The 14,800-nt window shown below is 46.9% G+C and overlaps 1 protein-coding gene across 1 annotated transcript in view; it reads left to right on the top strand.

Annotated features, from left to right (window-relative positions):
- Positions 1-757: 757 nt before the first annotated feature.
- Positions 758-14,800, top strand: part of LOC311100895 (phosphatidylinositol 4-kinase type 2-alpha-like) — a gene marked incomplete at its 3' end in the record, with an annotated part of 23,501 nt that continues 9,458 nt past the window's right edge. Inside the window, exons 1-7 of the mRNA XM_084141885.1 lie at positions 758-1,149; positions 4,159-4,359; positions 4,495-4,626; positions 5,309-5,462; positions 5,605-5,666; positions 5,830-5,929; positions 6,170-6,303. Coding sequence (XP_083998011.1) covers positions 826-1,149; positions 4,159-4,359; positions 4,495-4,626; positions 5,309-5,462; positions 5,605-5,666; positions 5,830-5,929; positions 6,170-6,303 — 1,107 coding nt within the window. The 5' untranslated portion in view covers positions 758-825. The remainder of the gene's footprint in view (positions 1,150-4,158; positions 4,360-4,494; positions 4,627-5,308; positions 5,463-5,604; positions 5,667-5,829; positions 5,930-6,169; positions 6,304-14,800) is intronic.

Here is a 14,800-nt window from a genome sequence, read left to right as displayed (position 1 = left end):
ATCTTATTGTATGTTTTACAAAATCGTAACATATAATACGAATTGTAATTCGTAACATATCATACAAATCATATTAAGCTCTGACGAAGGCCTTGAGGCCAATACGTAAAGCTTAATAAAGAGCAGTGATACTAGCAAGAGCAGTGTGCGGGTTTCTTCTATTTTCTCATCTTATTAACTGTTGCCATGCACCTGCAACAAAGATAGCTCAGATGTGTGAGTACCTTTTGAATTTTGTAACATATCATACCAAATGGGTGATGGACATCCACAAATGAATACATACCATAAGAAATGGACTGTCCCGGATTTACATACAGAATAATACGAAATGCTCTGAGACCAGGTTGCTCTACAACAAAGTGACTACTACCACATTTCAGTGGAATCAAACGCAACCACTGAATTTTGACTGAAAGTGATGAAGAATTGTAAATGTTATGATAGAACACTTGAGAAATAATTTTAACTACCAGCGCCCAATCTTGCCTGATTTATCACATTCCTTTGATCAGTGGGGGTGATCAGAATATGGATCAGAATCATCGATTACATTTAAAGTATTATATTTCACAGATTTCACCACAAAAGCGCCCCTCAGAAATGGGGCGGTACCACGAGGAGGCTGGCCGGAGGAAACGCCAATTGCAAGTCTCTATTCCGAGTGGGCGGGTCTTTATGCAGAAGATGACAGTCATGTTTTGTTTGAAAGCTTGGAATCAGCAGCATTGAAACAACAGCGTAGAAACACCTTGTCTGATTCCCTCATCCTGGCTCCTATCTGTCAATTTACCGGCCCTGTAATACCCCAAATCCCACGCTGAAATGGAGGAAACGAGCCACCTCGTCTCCCCTCTCCAGGACTCCATAGATTACAATTACTGCCAGAGCGAAGCCACCAGTCCAAGAACGCCGGGTTCTGTGGTGCGAGTGTCGGCTGGGAGCCCCGGACGCAGCCGGGAGAGACAGACGCTTTTGGTCCGGGACAGAGGGAACTCTCCGCGGGATCCACACAGGAATGAGTTTCCGGACGACCCGGAGTTTCGGGAGATCATGAGGAAAGCAGAACAAGCCATAGAAGAAGATATCTTTCCAGAGAGGATCTGCCAAGGATCTAGTGGTAGCTACTTCGTGAAAGACTCTCAAGGGGTGAGACCGACTAGCTTCGTCCCGCAACTAGCCTTTTAAATGAGCATTTATGTTAAACATTTTGACTTTGACTTTTAATGTAACATATCATATCTGTAACATTAAAACATTAAGACTGACAAGCTTCTAACTAGGACTGTTGGTCTGATGGATGGATGGACGGACAGACAGACAGAGGCAGGGAGTGAGATAGATGGGGAGAGGATGCAATCTGTCATTTTTTTAAACGCCCTTTGTTTTTTTATCAAGTAAGCCATATAACTCAGTCTTATGCAGCAGAATCATCACATGATTTTGCTTACACTGTCTGTCTTCTCTGGCAACCTGCTGTTGCTGATTCTAGCTCTGACAGTGTAGTGGTCATCATGTTCTGTATTGACTTCCACCAGCTGCAGTATCTCTCTGCAGTGTTGCTTTTTGGGTGATGTGGCAGTTGAGGTAAGCAATTTACACAGCCATAGTAGACCATGCTGTATAGTTGATATGGTATGTAGTTTAACCATGCCAGGCTGGGGCTGTGGCCTGGCATCATCTCAGAGCCCATGGTCATTGGCACAGTGGCAGTCAGGGTGGGAAAAACCTCTGTGGGCTGCCAGCCTCACGATGGTATGACGCGGTGGTGTGACGCATGGAATAGAAAGAAGTTGCCCCCAGACGTTGATCTAAGGATAAGGACATTGTAAGATCCTAGACATGCCTTGGGGCAACTTCTATTAACACCAGTGTGGTGCACAGTGCACACAGGCCCAATCTTTCAAAGAGATTAGCTGTCACTATCAGTTCTCAGGCCTAAGCAAATATACTGCTGTCCCTGTAGAGAAAAGGTTGAGACACTGTCATACAGGAGGCCTATTATATAGGGCAGGCTGGGAGAGAGTATTATGCTTTGTTCACATGTTAATGAGATCTGCCGTAGACCAGCCGAGGAGTCTTTTTTTTAACCCATAGAAAATCTATTTACTCTGTGAGTGTGAGTACCCTGTAGGCTGCTGTCTGTTACGATGTCGTAACCTAGGAGAAGTCATGTGCTAGCAATCTGAATGGCTAAAGGTAGAGCTCTCCATTTTCTCTCCAGAGGTAGGCCTAGTAATCAGCATCCTCATGCTCTCTGAAGAAGATGAGAAGATTTCTGTTACTCTTCTATGGACCAGTGAGCTATTACATGCAACAGATATAACCTTACAGGGTTGCATAGGCTGTGTTTTAGGGTGTCTTTACTGTAGTCGTGCTGTGCATATGTAGCAGAGGTGAGTCAGACTCACAATTTCATGATGAGGTAGCCCTCCCTGCTTGCAACTTTACAAATCTGTGTCACCCTTGGCCCAAGAGGGAATTGTGTCTTGGCTCCTGAGTGGCGCAGTGGTCTAAGGCACTGCATCGCAATGCTAACTGTGCCACTAGAGATCCTGGTTCGAATCCAGGCTCTGTCGCTGCCGGCCGCGACCGGGAGACTCATGGGCGGCGCACAATTGGCCCAGCGTTGTCCAGGGTAGGGGAGGGAATGGCCGGCAGGGATGTAGCTCAGTTGATAGAGCATGGCGTTTGCAACGCCAGGGTTGTGGGTTCGATTCCCACGGGGGGCCAGTATAAAAAAAATATATGTATTCACTAACTGTAAGTCGCTCTGGATAAGAGCGTCTGCTAAATGACGTAAATGTAAATGTAAATGTTAAGGCGTTGGTTTCTCAGTCAAGCGGGAGACCAGGATTCAGATCCCACTCATGGCACATACACTACATGACCAAAAGTATCTGGACACCTGCTCGTCGAACATCTCATTCCAAAATCATGGGCAGTAATATGGAGTTGGTCCCCCCTTTGCTGCTATAACAGCCTCCACTCTTCTGGGAAGGCTTTACACTAGATGTTGGAACATTTCTGCAGGGACTTGCTTCCATTCAGCCACAAGAGCATTAGTGAGGTCGGGAACTGATGATGGGCGATTAGGCCTGGCTCGCAGGCGGCGTTCCAATTCATCCCAAAGGTGTTCGATGGGGTTGAGGTCCGGGCTCTGTGTAGGCCAGTCAAGTTCTTCCACACCGATCTCGACAAACCATTTCTGTTGCCACAAAGTTGGAAGCACAGAATCGTTTAGAATGTCATTGTATGCTGTAGCATTAAGATGTCCCTTCACTGGAACTAAAGGGGCCTGAACCATGAAAAACAGGCGCAGACCATTATTCCTCCTGCGCCAAACTTTACAGTTGGCACTATGCATTTGGGTAGGTAGCGTTCTCCTGGCATCCGCCAAACTCAGATTTGTCTATCGGACTGCCAGATGGTGATTCATCACTCCAGAGAACACGTTTCCACTGCTCCAGAGTCCAATGGCGGCGAGCTTTACACCACTCCAGCCGACGCTTGGCATTGTGCATGGTGATCTTAGGCTTGTGTGCGACTGCTCGGCCATGGAAACCCATTTCATGAAGCTGCCGACAAACAGTTATTGTGCTTACGTTGCTTCCAGAGGCAGTTTGGAACTCGGTAGTGAGTGTTGCAACCAAGGACAGACCATTTTTACGCGCTTCAGCACTCGGCGGTTCTGTTCTGTGTGCTAAGCCATATCAATTTGGTTCCAGATATGTTAAACACTTTTCCAGGTGTTGTGAGATCTGATCATCTGGCACAGCCAGCGAGACTGCATTAAAGACGACCTGGAACGTGCCCATAGACTACAAAGCTAGCCTCAGTCTATGTGCTTAGCCTTCTGTGTGGCTCCCTCCACAGTCGATCATGTGAGGAAACTGAAGTTAATCCGATTTACTTTAATGGGTTGCGAAACCATTCCAATTCCAACTCGTTAGCCCCAGCCTGCAGGTTCTGTTGCACCATGAATCACCCTCTTTGATGGCAAATGTTGTGTTATGTTACTTCCTCTGACATTACCACTCCCTTTCTCTTGCTATGGGTAAAGAATGTTAGAGTGTAACAAGTACCAATAATAATCCCCTCTCTCTCTCTCTGTCTGTCTGTCTGTCTGTCTGTCTGTCTGTCTGTCTCTCTGTGTAGAACATAATCGGTGTGTTCAAGCCTAAGAACGAGGAGCCGTATGGTCAGCTGAACCCAAAGTGGACCAAGTGGCTCCAAAAGCTGTGTTGTCCCTGTTGCTTCGGACGGGACTGTCTGGTCCTGAACCAGGGTTATCTGTCTGAGGCCGGGGCCAGTCTGGTGGACCAGAAACTACAGCTCAATATCGTGCCCCGGACCAAGGTGTGGGGAGGGGGGGGGGGTGGCTTACAGGCGCACACACACACAGGGTATGAACAATAAATTATCTTTATCCCCCCCCCCCCCCCCCCCCCCCCCCCTCTCTCTCTCTCCTTTCTTTTCCCTCCTCTTCTCTAGGTGGTGTCCCTGGCCAGTGATGCATTTAACTACAATGCTATAGACAGAGTCAAGTCTCGGGGAAAGAAGCTAGCTCTGGAGAAAGTTCCCAAAGTGGGACAGCGCTTCCACAGAATAGGCCTCCCTCCTAAGGTAGGTTCAACTGCTGCTTGCGGTTCAGAACCTACAACTGGGCAGTGCTCATTAGGCATGAAACAGGAGAAAGCAATCCAAAACAGCTTGAAACAGTAAGGTATTACCTGAACATGTTCAATGAGATACACTGGTTCACCAGGCATGAAATGGAAGAAAACAGTCCAGAACAGATTGAAACAGTGAAGCACTATCTGAACTTGTCCAATAAGAAACACTCATTTAGTTTTAGAACTGTTAGAAATGTTTTGCTACAGTGTGCTTTAATGAACACAACCCTGTTGTTATGGTGCTTTCTGTCTCTGCTTTAGCCAACATTTCATGCGTCATACATGCCTCATGTAGCGTTGTTGACTAATTCAACCAATCAAGGGCTTGAGGAGCAGTTGATGAGTTGAATCAGGTGTGTTAGTGCTGGGCTAGAACAAAAGCCTGCCTTATATTTTGGGTTCTGATGGGGTATAACAGTTGAACTAAGCCCTTGAGGCATTCATAAGTTATATTCTTCAAGAATCAATGAGGATGTCATTCATTTATAAGTCCAAAAAATGGATGTAGCAACAGCAGATAGCCCCTTTAAAGCCTGCAGGTATAATCATTTAGAACTTCCTATAAGCATGTATGAGCCTTTATAATGTCTTATAATAAGGCTTATACATAATCCATTTTCCGCATGGCTCAGGTGGGATCATTCCAGTTGTTTGTGGAGGGCTACAAAGATGCAGACTATTGGCTAAAGCGGTTTGAGGCGGAGCCTCTTCCAGAGAACACCAATCGGCAACTGCAGCTTCAGTTCGAGAGACTGGTGGTCCTCGATTATATAATCAGGAACACAGGTGTGTGTGTGTGCATGCGTGTGCGAGAAACTAGTGGTTCTGTATTTCATTGTCAGGAACACAGGTGTGTGTGTGTGATGGGGAAGATAAATAACTGAATTAGATTTATTGTAACTTAATGTGGTGATGTTGATGCTTGCAGATCGGGGGAATGACAACTGGCTGTTAAAATACGACTGTCCAATGGACACAGAAAGGAACCAGGTGAGTAGACTTACAAAATACAATTCAAACCGAAGAGATTTCAACTTGCAGCATTAGTTTTATAGGAGTTTTTAAAGAAAGTGTGAAACTGGAATGTCACATTCTTATTTTCTCTCTGTCTGTCCCTCTTTGTGTCTGTGTGTGTGTGTGTGTGTTTGTGTAGGACACAGACTGGCTGGTGGTAAAGGAGCCTATCATCAGACTGGCAGCCATAGACAACGGCCTTGCCTTCCCAATCAAACACCCCGACTCCTGGAGAGCCTGTGAGTCTCTCTCTCTCACTCACTCACACTCTCTCACTCACTCACTCACTCACTCATTCATTCATTCACTCTCTCTCTCTCTCTCTCACACTCACTCACTCACTCACTCACTCACACACACACACACACACACACACACACACACACATATATATATATATATATATATATATATATATATATATATATATATATATAAAGAGAGATAAACACACATTACTTTATTCCTCCTCTCTGTAGATCCATTCTACTGGGCGTGGCTATCTCAGGCCAAGGTTTCTTTCTCTCAGGAGATTAGGGACCTGGTTCTGCCCAAACTGACCAACCCCAACTTCATCAAAGACCTGGAGGAAGACCTCTACGAACTCTTTAAGGTTAGCAGAGGGTTTAATTTGTCTGGCCCCATATCTGTTTTTGTATTTCTGCCAACACTTATGGAACTCACAAACTTATCTGGGACCAAGGTTTTCATGGCCTTGATGTCACTTGACGTCACAACAAAGTTCTACTCTACTCTACTCCTGTTCTATTCTACTCTACTCCTGTTCTACTCTACTCTACTCCTGTTCTATTCTACTCTACTCCTGTTCTACTCTACTCTACTCCTGTTCTATTCTACTCTACTCCTGTTCTACTCTACTCTACTCCTGTTCTATTCTACTCTACTCCTGTTCTATTCTACTCTACTCCTGTTCTATTCTACTCTACTCCTGTTCTACTCTACTCTACTCCTGTTCTATTCTACTCTACTCCTGTTCTACTCTACTCTACTCCTGTTCTATTATACTCTACTCCTGTTCTATTCTACTCTACTCCTGTTCTACTCTACTCTACTCCTGTTCTATTCTATTCTACTCTACTCCTGTTCCATTCTACTCTACTCCTGTTCCATTCTACTCTACTCCTGTTCTATTCTCTTCTACTCCTGTTCTATTCTATTCTACTCCTGTTCTATTCTACTCTACTCCTGTTCTACTCTACTCTACTCCTGTTCTATTCTACTCCTGTTCTATTCTACTCTACTCTACTCCTGTTCTATTCTATTCTACTCTACTCCTGTTCTATTCTACTCTACTCTTGTTCTATTCTACTCAACTCCTGTTCTATTCTACTCTACTCCTGTTCTATTCTATTCTACTCCTGTTCTATTCTACTCTACTCCTGTTCTACTCTACTCTACTCCTGTTCTATTCTACTCATGTTCTATTCTACTCTACTCTACTCCTGTTCTATTCTATTCTACTCTACTCCTGTTCTATTCTACTCTACTCCTGTTCTATTCTACTCTACTCCTGTTCCATTCTACTCTACTCCTGTTCTATTCTCTTCTACTCCTGTTCTATTCTATTCTACTCCTGTTCTATTCTACTCTACTCCTGTTCTACTCTACTCCTGTTCTATTCTACTCCTGTTCTATTCTACTCTACTCTACTCCTGTTCTATTCTATTCTACTCCTGTTCTATTCTACTCTACTCTTGTTCTATTCTACTCAACTCCTGTTCCATTCTACTCTACTCCTGTTCTATTCTCTTCTACTCCTGTTCTATTCTACTCTACTCCTGTTCTACTCTACTCTACTCCTGTTCTATTCTACTCCTGTTCTATTCTACTCTACTCTACTCCTGTTCTATTCTACTCTACTCTTGTTCTATTCTACTCAACTCCTGTTCTATTCTACTCTACTCCTGTTCTATTCTACTCAACTCCTGTTCTATTCTACTCTACTCCTGTTCTATTCTACTCCTGTTCTATTCTACTCTACTCTACTCCTGTTCTATTCTACTCTACTCTTGTTCTATTCTACTCAACTCCTGTTCTATTCTACTCTACTCCTGTTCTATTCTACTCAACTCCTGTTCTATTCTACTCTACTCCTGTTCTATTCTACTCTACTCCTGTTCTACTCTACTCCTGTTCTATTCTACTCTACTCCTGTTCTATTCTACTCTACTCCTGTTCTACTCTACTCCTGTTCTATTCTACTCCTGTTCTATTCGACTCTACTCCTGTTCTATTCTACTCTACTCCTGTTCTATTCTATTCTACTCTACTCCTGTTTTATTCTACTCTACTCCTGTTCTACTCTACTCTACCCCTATTCTACTCTACTCCTGTTCTACTCTACTCCTGTTCTATTCTACTCTACTCCTGTTCTACTCTACTCCTGTTCTATTCTACTCAACTCCTGTTCTATTCTACTCTACTCCTGTTCTATTCTACTCTACTCCTGTTCTACTCTACTCCTGTTCTATTCTACTCCTGTTCTATTCGACTCTACTCCTGTTCTATTCTACTCTACTCCTGTTCTATTCTATTCTACTCTACTCCTGTTTTATTCTACTCTACTCCTGTTCTACTCTACTCTACCCCTATTCTACTCTACTCCTGTTCTACTCTACTCCTGTTCTATTCTACTCTACTCCTGTTCTACTCTACTCCTGTTCTATTCTACTCTACTCCTGTTCTATTCTACTCTACTCCTGTTCTACTCTACTCTACTCCTGTTCTATTCTACTCTACCCCGGTTCTACTCTACTCTACTCCTGTTCTATTCTACTCTACTCCTGTACTACTCTAATCTACTCCTGTTCTATTCTACTCTACTCCTGTTCTATTTTATTCCTGTTTTATTATACTCTACTCCTGTTCTATTCTATTCCTGTTCTACTCTACTCCTGTTCTATTCTACTCTACTCCTGTTCTATTCTACTCTACTCCTGTTCTATTCTACTCTACTCCTGTTCTACTCTACTCTTTTCGTGTTCTATTATACTCTACTCCTGTTCTATTCTATTCTACTCTACTCTACTCTATTCCTGTTATATTCTACTCTGCTGTACTCTACTCCTGTTCTATTCTACTCTACTCCTGTTCTATTCTACACTACTCTACTCCTGTTATATTCTACTCTATTCTACTCTACTCCTGTTCTATTCTACTCTACTCTTGTTCTATTCTACTCAACTCCTGTTCTATTCTACTCTACTCCTGTTCTATTCTACTCAACTCCTGTTCTATTCTACTCTACTCCTGTTCTATTCTACTCTACTCCTGGTCTACTCTACTCTACTCCTGTTCTATTCTACTCTACTCCTGTTCTACTCTACTCCTGTTCTATTCTACTCCTGTTCTATTCGACTCTACTCCTGTTCTATTCTACTCTACTCCTGTTCTATTCTATTCTACTCTACTCCTGTTTTATTCTACTCTACTCCTGTTCTACTCTACTCCTGTTCTATTCTACTCTACCCCGGTTCTATTCTACTCTACTCCTGTTCTACTCTACTCCTGTTCTATTCTACTCTACTCCTGTTCTATTCTACTCTACTCCTGTTCTACTCTACTCTACTCCTGTTCTATTCTACTCTACCCCGGTTCTACTCTACTCTACTCCTGTTCTATTCTACTCTACTCCTGTTCTACTCTAATCTACTCCTGTTCTATTCTACTCTACTCCTGTTCTATTCTATTCCTGTTCTATTATACTCTACTCCTGTTCTATTATATTCCTGTTCTACTCTACTCTACTCCTGTTCTATTCTACTCTACTCCTGTTCTATTCTACTCTACTCCTGTTCTATTCTACTCTACTCCTGTTCTACTCTACTCTTTTCGTGTTCTATTATACTCTACTCCTGTTCTATTCTATTCTACTCTACTCTACTCTATTCCTGTTATATTCTACTCTGCTGTACTCTACTCCTGTTCTATTCTACTCTACTCCTGTTCTATTCTACTCTACTCTACTCCTGTTATATTCTACTCTATTCTACTCTACTCCTGTTCTATTCTACTCTACTCCCGTTCTATTCTACTCCTGTTCTATTCTATTCTACTCTACTCCTGTTCTATTCTACTCTACTCTACTCCACTCCTGTTCTATTCTACTCTACTCCTGTTCTATTCTACTCTACTCCTGTTCTATTCTACTCTACTCCTGTTCTATTCTACTCTACTCCTGTTCTATTCTACTCTACTCCTGTTCTACTCTACTCTACTCCTGTTCTATTCTACTCTACTCCTGTTCTACTCTACTCTACTCCTGTTCTATTCTACTCTACTGCTGTTCTATTCTACTCTACTCCTGTTCTATTCTACTCTACTCCTGTTCTACTCTACTCTACTCCTGTTCTATTCTACTCTACTCCTGTTCTATTCTACTCTACTCCTGTTCTATTCTACTCTACTCCTGTTCTATTCTACTCTACTCCTGTTCTACTCTACTGTCAGAAGGCGACAGTGAAATGCGGTAGGCGAAGTCACACGCAGGACACAGAGCTTACTGGAAACTCCAAACATCGGAGGAAACAAACAACCCGCACACGAACACTGCCGATGACGCAAACAATAACACACAACACACAATGCATGACAGAGGGTTAAATAGGGAATACAATACAACATAATGGGGAACATGTGTGCACAATCAGGACACAACAAGTCAAACACCGAAACATAGATCGGTGGCAGCTAGTACTCCGGGGACGACGAACGCCGAAGCCTGCCTGAGCAGGGAGGAGGAGCAGCCTCGGCTGATTCCGTGACAGAATCCCCCCCTTGACATGCCGTGCGCCGACCCCGGCCTCGGGGACGGCCAGGAGGACGCGGAGCAGGACGAGTCGGATGACTCCGGTGGCAGACCCAGCACCGTTCCTCCGGACCGTACCCCTCCCACTCCACGAGATACTGCAGGCCCCCCGTCCGACGCCTCGAATTCAAGATGGACCGGACTGAGTACGCCGGAGCCCCCTCGATGTCCAACGGGGGCGGAGGAGCCTTTTGCCGCCTGATGGCACGCTGCAGATGGACATGCGCAGCATTCCAAGTTTCCTTCCTCCATCTGGCTCTGATGCCAAGGTGCCAGAACCGGCTGGTAACCTAACACACACTGGAAAGGCGTCAGGTTAGTGGACGAATGGCGGAGGGAGTTTTGGGCTATCTCTGCCCAGGGAATATATCCCGACCACTCCTCTTGCCGGTCCTGGCAATATGACCTCAGAAACCTACCCACATCCTGGTTAACTCTCTCCACCTGCCCATTACTTTCGGGGTGAAAACCTGAGGTAAGGCTAATCGAGACCCCCAGACGTTCCATAAATGCCCTCCAGACTCTAGAGGTGAACTGGGGACCCCGATCAGACACTATATCCTCAGGCACCCCATAGTGCCGGAAGACGTGTGTAAACAGGGCCTCAGCAGTTTGTAGGGCAGTAGGGAGACCTGGCAGGGGAATGAGACGGCAGGCTTTAGAAAACCGATCCACAACGACCAATATCGTAGTGTTCCCCAGGGAGGGGGGAAGGTCCGTAACAAAATCCACCGATAGGTGAGACCACGGCCGTTGTGGAACGGGTAGGGGTTGTAACTTCCCCCTGGGCAGGTGTCTAGGTGCCATACACTGGGCGCACACCGAGCAGGAGGAAACATAAACCCTCACGTCCTTGGCCAAGGTTGGCCACCAGTACTTCTCACTAAGGCAGTGCACTGTCCGACCAATACCCGGATGACCAGAGGAGGGTGACGTGTGAGCCCAGTATATCAACCGGTCGCGAACCTCGAGCGGCACGTACCTCCGACCCTCTGGACACTGTGGAGGAGTAGGGTCGGAACGTAACGCCCGCTCGATTTCCGCATCCACCTCCCACACCACCGGTGCCACTAAACAAGACTCCGGGAGTATGTGAGTGGGCTCAATGGACCTCTCCTCTGTGTCATATAGTCGGGACAGGGCATCTGCCTTAGCGTTCTGGGACCCTGGTATATAGGTGAGCTTAAATACAAAGCGGGAAAGAAACATTGACCACCTTGCCTGGCGAGGATTCAGCCTCCTCGCTGCCCGGATGTACTCCAGGTTACGATGGTCAGTCAGAATGAGAAAAGGGTGTTTAGCCCCCTCAAGCCAATGTCTCCACACCTTCAGGGCCTGAACCACAGCCAGCAGCTCCCTATCCCCCACGTCATAATTGCGCTCCGCCGGACTGAGCTTCTTAGAATAGAAAGCACAGGGGCGGAGTTTAGGTGGCGTACCCAAGCGCTGAGACAGCACAGCGCCGATCCCAGCCTCGGAAGCGTCCACCTCCACCTGGATTGCCAAAGAGGGATCCGGATGCGCCAACACCGGAGCCGAGGTAAACAGGTCCTTCAGGCGTTTAAACGCCCTGTCCGCCTCAGCTGACCACTGCTGACCCTTTAGCAGAGAGGTAATGGGAGCTGCTACCTGTCCAAATCCCCGGATAAACCTCCGGTAGTAATTGGCAAAACCCAAGAAGCGCTGCACCTCCTTTACCGTGGTCGGAGTCTGCCAATTACGCACGGCAGAAACGCGGTCAATCTCCATCTCTACCCCTGACGCGGACAACCAATGTCCCAGGAAGGAGATGGACTCCTGGAAGAACAGACATTTCTCCGCCTTCGCATACAGGTCATGCTCCAACAGTCTACCAAGCACTCGACGCACCAGGGACACATGCTCGGCTCGTGTAGCGGAATATATTAGGATGTCATCAATATATACCACAACACCCTGTCCATGCAAGTCCCGAAAAATCTCGTCCACAAATGATTGGAAGACTGAAGGAGCATTCATTAACCCATATGGCATGACGAGATACTCATAGTGACCCGAGGTGGTACTGAATGCTGTCTTCCACTCATCTCCCTCCCTAATGCACACCAGGTTGTACACGCTCCTGAGATCTAATTTTGTGAAGAATCGCGCCCCGTGTAATGACTCCGTCATACTAGCAATCAGAGGGAGAGGATAGCTGTATTTGATGGTGATCTGATTTAGACCACGGTAATCAATACACGGGCGTAGACCCCCATCCTTCTTCTTCACAAAAAAGAAACTAGAGGAAGCAGGGGAAGTAGACGGCCGTATGTAACCCTGTCTCAAAGATTCGGTGACGTAGGTCTCCATAGCGGCCGTCTCCTCCTGAGATAGAGGATACACGTGACTACGTGGAAGCGCAGCGCCTACCTGGAGGTCTATCGCACAATCCCCCTGTCAATGAGGTGGTAATTGAGTCGCCTTCTTCTTACTGAAGGCGAGAGCCAAATCGGCATACTCAGGTGGAATATGCAAGGTGGGAACTTGGTTCGGGCTTTCCACCGTCGTTGCCCCTACGGAAACGCCTACACACCGCACAGTACACTGATCAGACCATCCCTGGAGAGCTCTCTGCTGCCATGAAATGTTGGGGTCATGAGCTGTTAACCGGGGAAGCCCCAACACCACAGGAAACGCAGGAGAATCAATCAAATACAAACGTACTATCTCCTCATGTCCCTCCTGCATTTTCATCCGGAGAGGTGCCGTGACCTCCCTAATCAACCCAGAACCCAACGGGCGGCTATCTAGGGCATGAATGGGTAGGGCACATCAACAGGCACGATAGGAATCCCTAACTTATAGGTGAACTGGCGATCAATGAAATTCCCAGCTGCGCCTGAATCTACTAGCGCCTTATGCTGGGAGTGAGGAGAAACCTAGGGAAACACCACTTTAATACACATATGATCAGCAGAGAGCTCTGGGTGAGTTGGGTGCCTACTCACCTGGAATGACTCATCAGTGCGTCACCCACTGCCTCGATTCCTAGGAGACCCTCCCCAGCACCGACCAGCAGTGTGTCCTCTGTTGGCCACAGTTGGTGCAGGGGACGGCCTCCCTCCTGGTCTCCCTCCTGGTCTCCCTAGCACCAGCACCCCCGAGCTCCATAGGGGTCAGCTCGGAAGTGCTGGGGGATGGAATGGACGGCCCTGAATCCGGACGTCCGCGGGTAGCCAACAGGGTATCCAGGCGAATCGACATGTCCACCAGTTGGTCAAAGCTGAGGTTGGTGTCCCTGCAGGCTAACTCCCGACGCACGTCCTCCCTCAGGCTGCATCTGTATTGGTCGATGAGGGCCCTCTCATTCCATCCCGTGTTGGCGGCTAGCGTCCGGAAGTCCAGCGCGAACTCCTGCGCGCTCCTCCTCCCCTGTCTAAGGTGGAATAGACGCTCACCCGCCGCTTTACCCTCTGGGGGATGATCAAATACTGCCCGGAAGCGGCGGGTGAACTCCGCATAGCTGACCGTAGCGGCGTCTATCCCACCCCATTCGGCGTTGGCCCACTCCAGCGCCTTGCCGGACAGACAGGAGATGAGGGCGGACACGCTCTCGTATCCCGAGGGCGCCGGGTGAATGGTTGCTAGGTAGAGTTCAACCTGGAGTAGGAAACCCTGACACCCGGCCGCGGTGCCATCATAAGCCCTCGGGAGCGAGAGCCGAATCCCACTGGACTCCGGAGATGGACCGAAGGGTATGGCTGATGGTGGTGGTATCGTAGGAGGAGGTGTGGGCAAACCTCCACTCTCCCATCGCCTCAAAGTGTCCATCACCTCTTGCATGGTGGTGCCCAGGTGCTGGATCCTGGCCTCTTGGTGGATTACGCGCTCCTCCAGTGATCCCCTTGGCACAACCGATCCTGCTGACTCCATGATGGTGTGTTATTCTGTCAGAAGGCGACAGTGAAATGCGGTAGGCGAAGTCACACGCAGGACACAGAGTTTACTGGAAACCGTATTTTAAACGAAAGTAACCAGTGAAAAAACAATCTCCAAACATCGGAGGAAACAAACAACCCGCACACGAACACTGCCGATGACGCAAACAATAACACACAACACACAATGCACGACAGAGGGTTAAATAGGGAATACAATACAACATAATGGGGAACAGGTGTACACAATCAGGACACAACAAGTCAAACACCGAAACATAGATCGGTGGCAGCTAGTACTCCGGGGACGACGAACGCCGAAGCCTGCCCGAGCAGGGAGGAGGAGCAGCCTCATCTGATTCCGTGACATCTACTCTACTCCT

This window comes from Coregonus lavaretus (assembly GCF_964263955.1).
Source record: "Coregonus lavaretus genome assembly, chromosome: 25".
NCBI classification, from domain to species: Eukaryota; Metazoa; Chordata; class Actinopteri; order Salmoniformes; family Salmonidae; genus Coregonus; species Coregonus lavaretus.
This window is presented reverse-complemented; position numbering and strand designations above follow the sequence as displayed.